The following is a 9,228-nucleotide window of genomic DNA, read 5'->3' as shown; positions in this document are numbered from 1 at the left end:
GCTGATGTAAAATCCTAGATGAAACCAGAAGTAATACTATTATTATTGTTGTTGTTAAAATATTCTATATTTACTGACAATTTTTGAACATTTATGTCCAACGTTATGATATATATATATATTTTTATTTTATTTTGTTATTAACATTTGAAGATTTGTTCCGCTCTACTTCAGTACTCAATTTCCCATGTGGCACTTCGGCAGACGTCACTGTGTTGTTGCGGAAGTACCGTCAAACGCTGCTGTAGTCTGCATTCATTTCTCCAGATATTTCTCACCGGTGTATCGCTTCGGTGAAGGTCCAGAGCCATGGCAGCTCTTAAGTACGCCGGCATGGACGATACCGACAGTGACGACGAGCTACCTCCCGGGTGGGAAGAGAGATCCACGAAAGACGGATGGGTTTACTACGCAAAGTAAGTCAGACAACCGGGACAAGCTACTAGACTTCAGTTTTTGTGGAGATGAATTAAGGAAAGATGAATTAAGGTCTCCATCATGTTGATATTGTTGTCCAACGTTATAACAATACATTTTAAGCACTCTTCTTTTAATTGCTACAATGCTTTCCTAAAAATATTTGAAAAAGTATGAATGAAATATTTATAACTGTAGCTTCTAAACTTAATGTCTCTGGACATGTAGACTTTAAAGCCAATATTTTTCTTGTTAAAGTTAAAAAACCTTAGTGAGGTTCTATAAGACTAGAATGAACCGCAGTGTTTTAATTCGCAAACAGTCCACAGAAACAACTTGTTTACATCAAATAACTGCAAGGAATCAGATAAAAGTGATGCAACACATTTCTATGCATCTGATAATTGATAAACCGTTTACAGGTTCACTTAATTAATTGATTTCTTTCCAAGACTGAGTGCACATAGATTTTTTTCATCAAGATGAATGTTTATAGTGTCAAGGTTGTTCTATGGAGCATATAGGTCTGCAAAATAGGATGCATGTGCATGCTGCAACCACACACAATCACCTAAACACACATTTCCATGTGTAAAAGAACAAAATGACCCCGAAAGGGATTTAGCGGGTTAAGAAGATGGAGAATCTGTTGGGGTACACATGGGCAACCTGCCTAAATTTATGCAAGCAGTTGGTCAAAATGTTAGGATTGAGCAGCTTTTGCAATCAAGCTGTAGCTGACTCAAAGTATCCCTGAGGACGACACTGAGAGAATAAAGAACTTTAAATTAAAATGAATGGCAGTTCCCCCCTCATTTTAATGAATTAAAAAATAAAGTTCCTAAAAAAACATTTTTCATCTGTAGCTTTAAAGAAATTAAGTAAAAATTGCTGCCAGCAAAGTAGGACACGACTACTGGGACCATAACAAAACATTAATAGAGTTTACAGGAAATGTGGTTAATTTACTGTCTGGAAAAAGATTGTAATAATGTAGAATGAAATTAAAAATATCCCAGACAGTTTTGGAGTTTTTGTTTACTTTTGTGTCTCTTTTTGTTCAGAATTCTTTGAACTATAATATACCTCATCCAGAAACTTTATAAAAATGTATTTTCTCTTCAAAATACAGCTTTATTGATTAAAAAAAACAATATATGAAAAGGCTTTTTTGTTCTTGAGAAACAACCCTAGAAAAATATTCTTGTGTGCATCTTAGTTTGTAGCAATGAGGAAAGCTGTATTTTGAGAAACACCTTTATAGAAATTAATGAAAGTATCCTGATTATCTAAACCTATAATATAATTGGACAACATGGCTATACCTGTTTCCTTTTACAGTGATTACATATCCTGAAATAAATTATGATTTCTTGATCACTTTTTAGAGAATCTACTCATTTTAAGCCAATAATTGTCCAAAAATTCTGTTCACCCTTTACAAATCGTAATCAAAACAGAAACTTTCAAATTTCATAAATCAAAAGTTTACATATCCTACTTCTTAATACCTTGTATCGTCTCATTTTGCATTAATAACAGTTTGAAGTCTCTTGTGGTCATTGTGGGTGAGGTTTTTTATAATAAAAGCAGCCGATCTTCTTGGCAGAAAACCTCAAGTTCCTTTAAATTCTTGGGCTGTCTTGCTTGAATTAATATTGAGGTCAGGAGACCGAGATGGTTACTCCAGAACCTTTCACCTTATTCTGTTCCAACCAGTAACAGGAGGACTTGGCCTTGTGTTTTTCATTGTTGTCATGTTGATATGTTCAAGTGCGCCCTAGATGAGCTGAAGAGTGAAAGCTTTCCTCCAGTATTTTCTGATAACGTGCTGATAACATGTCATCTTGACATCAGTTTTGATCAAGCTTCCTGTGTCTTTGTAGCTCACACGTCCCCAAACCATTAGCGATCCGCCTCCGTGTTTCACAGCAGGGATAGTGTTATTCTCATCATAGGCCTTGTGGCTTGAAGGCTTGTCTCTATGCTATTTGGTCTGTTGTAAAAGAGCTATTTTGTTTTTTTGTCACATTGTTCTTCATCTTGAAACCTCCACCCCACAGTTTTTCAGAGAGTTATTTGTGTGTGTGATTTTTTTTTTTTTTTGGCGGAAATCTTTATCTTGTTTTAGTTGAAGCAGAACCCCTCCCTTTCTACTTCTTAATCAAAATTTGAACACTGCCGACTGACATTCTCAATTCCTTGGATTTCTCCTTATATCCCTCTCCTGGTTTGGACAGTTCAGTTACCTTTTCCCATAGATTTTTTGACAGCTCTTTAGCTTACTCCATGACCCAGAAACGTCAGTGATTTCAGTTAAGATAATTGAAAGTTTTTCAAGTTTATGATAAGTAGAATTAGGTAAGTTTTTATTGTCTTCTAATTAGAGAAATCAGTCTTTGGCATCACCTTCACACAGACATGCGAGTCCATAATTCACACAAATGTCCCACTGGAACATCCACACTACAATTTATGGAAAAAGAGTCAATGCACATGTTCACATTTGACCACAAAATAATTTAACGGTAATATAATAAATAAACTGCGCTATTACCTATCTTCATTTATAGAGAGAAATCAGAACTTTCCTAATAATTGGTCTAAAACATAGGTTGTAAGTTACATTATAAATAACAAATCTGTAAAATGCGCTTTTAGCCTAGCAGTTGATGTACATTTTTCTTTTATATCATGTGGATAAGCGTGCCCCAATAATCCAACTGTCTCTTTTGATTCTGTAATGAAACAGACACTTAAACGACTTAAAATTAACGTTCCACTTTGATCATCTTTTGATCTATTTTGAAAGTGTTCCCAGTTTCTGCAAAATGGTAGGAGTTAATTTTAAATTTGAGTTGGAGGGATCGTTTCCACGGAGTGAGCCTGCCTCCACTTCCCATCATCTCTTTGTTTACACACTTTTCAGCTAGCTTACAGCCCCTCAACCAACCTATCATTACTGGGGCAACAAAAACAGTGAGCAATATTGAAGCTACCCAGCCGTACAGTTATGAGCCACATGTAAGTAGGTTTTATTTATACAGCACCTTTCACAGACAAGAGTCACAAGGTGCTTCACAAGTTCAAAAACATAAAAACAAATACTTCAAAAGGTAAGGTATCTTACATGCTACAAACTTCTTTCCAAAGACATTTTGCATCTGCTCTTGGTTCACAATGATTTGATCAAAGAAATACCCAGAAATACAGATTTAAGTTTAATTTCTTTACAAGTATTCTCCGTAAAGCCAAAAAATGCTACAAGAACATGTTAAAACACTAAAAACACTGTTCTTATTGGAGTGGGTCTTTAAAGAAAAGAAGTGTATTTTGACATTTTTAGTCATCTGTCTCTTTTTTTTTCCTCAACAGTCATGAGGAGATGAAGACACAGTGGGAACACCCCAAGACGGGAAAGAAGAAGCGCTGTGCTGGAGGTCTGTATTACAGGAGTAGTTGGCCACATTGCAGATGCTTTTATCCAAAATGTTCTTCTAATTCACATACCAGAGATTTGACTTCCATTTTGGATCTAGATCTTCAGAGAGTTCATTTGAACAGCAACCTGTTTGTGTGATGAATGTTGTTTTATTGAAAACTTTCACTAAATCTAGATACACACTTTCTATTTTTGTTTGCTTTTCACACACTGACAGTATTTTTGCACAGATTTACCATACGGCTGGGAGCAGGAGACTGATGAGAAGGGACAGACTGTTTATGTTGAGTATGTGGATCGCCTATGTTTTATTTTTCATTTCTAGCATGTAAGAACTTAACATATCTGGTACTATAATCATGTCAACTTTTTGCTTCCAGCCACATAAACAAAAGGAGGACGTATTTTGACCCGCGCCAGGCCTTCACAGTGGAGGATGTAGTGGTGAAGCCAAAACGCTATGATGGAAACACGGCTGCTTTAGAGATCCTGCAGGGTCGTGACCTGTCCGACAAGGTCGTGGTGATCACTGGAGGAAACTCTGGAATCGGTGAGTTTATTTTGGTCAAAGTGCGTTTTGGTGAGGCAGCCACTAGGGGGTGATGTTGCTCCTTGGTAGAGCAGTGTCTCACATGAGTATCGTTCCCATCATTCCTCCCTCTCCGTTCACTACCAGGCATTCATCAACATTAGCCTCTAAAATGATACACTTAGACTCAACAAATCACTCCTTAATACCCAACATGACTGTATTGAAGTTCATTAGCGGGGCTGAATTGGACGTCATTGTTAACTGTAATGAATGACGTCCATTTGTGGCCAGCAAATGCATGGCTCCCCATATAATGGTTGGGAAACAAATGCATTTCCAGTTTAGCTTTAGTTTAATTTAGCAGCAGCGGCAGCCATTCATTCACAGTTGCTGCTTTGTTGGAGATAGATAATGACAGCGTGCGCAAAATCAAATAAACATAAAATCGTTAATTGTTTTTATATTCAAATTCTTTGTCACCAGGAAAATCACAACAGTGTAATTGCTGTACGGCAGAATGAGGATACAGGGGTTTACAGGAGCCTGGGGATTTGTCTTTTTTTTAAACAAAGAAGCATGTGAACTGCAGAGCCGTCCTGACTGCAGATTTCACATCGTCTTTGAATAAATCCAAAAAATTATTATTACAGTTTTGGTTTTAGATTTAGTGTGAAATTTAGTCTGTCGGTGGGAACAGACTTGTGTCTCAAAAATTGAGCATTCTGGGTAATTTTGGCTCAAATCTGATGCTCAGGTGTTCAGTGAGGGAAGGAAAAACACAAAATTCTAGTGTTCCTCTATACAATTGTTATGTTAGCATGTAACATAATGTCTACCCAATAGCTTTCTCACTTTCAGGAATACTTTACTCACTGAAAACGCTGAATGTGCAGTTCAAAAGTTAAAAAGGATAACAGAAGCTGCGTTTCCGTTAACTATGAAACTGCACAAATGGTATTGTTGATTATAAATGTGCTTAATGGAAACACCACAATTAAAAAAAATCAAATTATCAAAAAAAATGTATCATTTGGATGAGGTGGTTTTAGAGGTGAATCGAAATGGACATTTTTTTGCAAAACTGCAATAGAAATTTTTTTTTCAAATTAAGAGCGTTTCTTGGTAGGAAGTGGCTACCCTTAGCGCTGCACAGCGGGCGCCACGAGAGGTCGCACAGCGTCACAGCTCATTATAAAGTTGAGTTTCATACGGAATCGTTGGATCCACAGCTCCTCCGTTAAATCACCAACTTTTCTGCTCGTAGCTTGAATAAGACGCAGATGTCTCCTTTGACAGATGAGGATGGGCGCTAGTGTCCTTTGACAGATGAGAGCGCTAGTGTCGTGACAGAAACCTGTCGACTGAATGCTAACAACACAGTTGTGTCACATTTGACAGAATTTAACGTTCTTGTTTCAAAATTGAAAACTCATCTAATTGTTGTAATTCCCAAAGAATCAATCAAATGTTTATCCATTACAGCAGAATCACTTCAAGATTACCTATAACCTGGACCATTTTTCACATTTCCTTCATTTTTGCTCCTCAAGCTTTAAAAAGTTTGTTAGATTTTCAATATGTCCCTGAAGCTTGCTGAATGACCAGTTTTAATGTGTTAGGACTGATACGAACCAGACTTGAAAGTGAATGACGAGACAAAGAGCAGCTGTGATGCCGACAAACTCAAACCAGGTGTGCTCATACCTGAGGGTTAGCGGCCACATGGATCATTCTTACTCTCTCAGCCTCCTTTTTGAATAGACCCTTCAAACTACTGCCTACATATGCAGCCACACTGAGGCGCCGGTCTGGGTCCCTGTGACGGTCCGCAGCCCAAATAAAATACAGGGTTGTATCAGGAAATGCATCTGCTGTAAGACTGTCAAAACCAAATGTGTGGATCAGCTGAGGGAAAATACCAAAAGGGGAAAGACACAACTCATACCTGAGTGAACAAGAAGAGAAACTGGACAATTTAATGCTAAAGTTTAGCTTTTCTTGTAGTTCCAAGTACATTCCTTCACAACTGACCGAAAACATGAAGCAGTGGTTATGAATAATAAGTATACTCATTCATTTTTCTATTATTAATTCTAAACTTGCTTGATCTGGGATCATGCAGAACTTATTTTTAACAAATGTTAGACCAGCTACTGTCCTAGAATGTCAGTGACACCATGAGAAGGTGATCCTTAAGAAAAATCAGACTTTCATTTATTCACCACTGGGAGCATTTGCAGTTAAAATATATACAAATCCAAAATAAAAACCCATTTATACTTCGTTTTTTAAACAAGTGCAGTGCAGCTTAAAACAGTTTTCAAATTAGATGGTCAGGAAACCATTTGACTTGATTTGGCTTTTTATGTATTAAAAAATTGCTTGTAAACGTTTCTCTTTCTGTTTTAATTTTTTTTCTTATTTATGTTAATCTTGAACTTAAAAGAAAAGAATTGTGTGAAAAATCAGCAAATAGAAGTGTATCTTTACCGGGAGAATGGACTTTTATAAGCGCAGGAAGTGCAATTTATTTTAAAAATGTCATTTTATGAGGGAAATTCAGTCTGTTATAGAAGAAAATTGTATTAACACTGTTAAAAGAGTAATAATTATACTTAAAACATTATTTTATAACAAGAAATTTAGGAAAAATGAAATATCTTCATTTTTTTGTCTTAAAAAGTATAAAGTCTCTCCACAAGAGGGCGCAGTAAGTCCATAATTGCTGCTATTTAGATTCTACTTACCATTTTTTTACATTTTAATTCTTGTTTTAAGCAAAAATAAATCCTTAATTTAAAGATTTATTTAGTATATCGTCATATGATCATCTGGAAATGAAAGTAACAACTTTTTACCTCTCGAAAAGTTACAACACAGACTTTTTTAAAAATTTTTTACAGTGTGTGAATACTCAATAAACCCATATTAACATAACCTCTTGTTTTACTCTTCCACCTATTAAATATGCAGCAGCCATAATTAACAGTATTTTAATAGTAATTGCTACTTGTCGTCTTCTCCTTTGACATTTCCAAAGTGAAATGTGGTTATGCCGATTGGGTGGACCCACTTAGCATTTTAATGGCATCAATAGTGTTTTATTCCGAGTGTCGAGGCTATTTTCATTCTCCTCGCTGCTTATTTCATTCACGGCAAATGTGACATTTTTATTAGTAATGGTGGGATATTATTTAATTAGAAAATGTGCATTAATGCTCTTTAATTTTGTTCCTAATGCATGCGAACATGAAAAGCACATATAGGGATTTATTTATGCATGAAATATCATCGTCTCTGGTTTGGCGAGCAGCCTTGAAGCTTCATTGCGCCGGTGCTGGGAGGCGACAGGGTAATGTAGTTTGTCTCGCCGGCGAGATCACGCGGCTCCGTTTGCGGCATTAGTCTTACTCTCTCAGCCTCCTTTTTGCAAATTAAAAACCAGTACCAACCTGAGTGGCGATTTTTAATTGTGATAATGGAAATAGATGATCTTCGTTTGTTTTCTCCAAAGCGGCGCTCCTCTCCCGCGCTCCCCTTTGGGTTTTCTCCCTCTCGTGGACCTGTAGTGGCCCACCTGTGCCTCTGCATTGATTCTTAAGCGGCTGTGACCCAGGCTTGAGCCTCCTATCCATCCACATTACTTGCTCTGGCTCTGGCTTTAATTCCCTTCTAGCAACTAACTCTCAGGTTATTTACTGGCCTGCAGTCCATGGAACAGTTATCCCATAATGTGATATCTGCGGCCTCTTCCAGGCGGAAGGACAAAACAAATAAAAGTGGGAAAACATATTTTTTTTCTACGCATTTCTGTACTTAGCCTGCTCTTAAAATGTAATCTTTTCTTATCGGCAAACCGTATTTGTAATGTCGTCTTTTAGCACATGCTGTCATATTTGCCCCGTGACAGCTCTGTGGGGAAATGTATGTACGTTTATGAGTTTGGCTACCTGGGGTGAATCATTCGTCTCCCTGGTGCCACGTTGTCAACATAACAAATGTTTGATAGTGGTCAGAAATAGCATATTGACCCCTCGTCTCTGCAGACGTAAGTGACCTCTATGTGTAGATATTTTACTCTCAATTCAGCCGGTTTTGTGTTAAAAATAACACGTTTGTAGTTTATTTTCTCATAAATGAATTTTGTTTTGTTCTTTTTTTTCTTTGAACTTTTTTTGGCCCTTCCATGAAGATCTCTCAAGCAGAAACTTGCGGTGGCAAAGCTCTCTTCAGCCCACAAAATCCACTCGCCGTCGCTGCTGAGGCGTGTGGTCAGTGTTGCAATCGGAGGCAGGAAGGACTCGCAGCAAGGATTTGGGAAAAGAGCGCATCATGATGCCTCTCTATCTTTTCTGCATCATCTCCGCAGCGTCTCAGGACTTTTATGGCATTTTTATTCATGAAACACCAACATTGTTCTATATTTGCGTTGATCCCTGTGTTGTGTCGGGTGGATTAGGTGTCAGGCCGCTGCTCTCCTCTCTCTGGATGGAGAGATCTCTAAGCATATTCAGTGAGTCGCAGAAGCCTCTGCGTGCAGATTAAACCCGTAGCCTAGCTTTGTGGCTGATCATTAGATTGAGGCAGATTTGTTAAGCATAACTGCCATTAAATTGGCTCCAAAGCTCTGGTATTTACTGCACTACTGTTTATGAATAAGGACCCCCTTAAAGAGCCGCGCAGCGACGCGTTAAAACCGAGCTCGAGTAAGGAGGGAGATGCATTATTCATAGCGGGGAGGATTTAGATGGATAAAAAGATGTTCCTGGCGAGAATGGCATGTGGAGTCGGCGCCTCCACGTGTGGTTCCCGGTGATGCCCCCCCCTCCAGTGTTTG

At 37.8% G+C, this 9,228-nt stretch overlaps 1 protein-coding gene across 1 annotated transcript in view; it reads left to right on the top strand.

Annotated features, from left to right (window-relative positions):
* Positions 1–197: 197 nt before the first annotated feature.
* wwox (WW domain containing oxidoreductase) overlaps positions 198–9,228 on the top strand; it is a 152,981-nt gene continuing 143,950 nt past the window's right edge. The window contains exons 1-4 of the mRNA XM_024282086.2: positions 198–416; positions 3,793–3,857; positions 4,090–4,147; positions 4,240–4,409. Of these exons, the coding sequence (XP_024137854.1) occupies positions 310–416; positions 3,793–3,857; positions 4,090–4,147; positions 4,240–4,409 (400 nt within the window). The 5' untranslated portion in view covers positions 198–309. The remainder of the gene's footprint in view (positions 417–3,792; positions 3,858–4,089; positions 4,148–4,239; positions 4,410–9,228) is intronic.

This window comes from Oryzias melastigma, linkage group LG6 (genome assembly GCF_002922805.2).
Source record: "Oryzias melastigma strain HK-1 linkage group LG6, ASM292280v2, whole genome shotgun sequence".
Classification (NCBI taxonomy): Eukaryota; Metazoa; Chordata; class Actinopteri; order Beloniformes; family Adrianichthyidae; genus Oryzias; species Oryzias melastigma.
The sequence above is the reverse complement of the archived record's forward strand: the minus strand, read 5'-3'. Positions and strand labels throughout refer to the sequence as shown.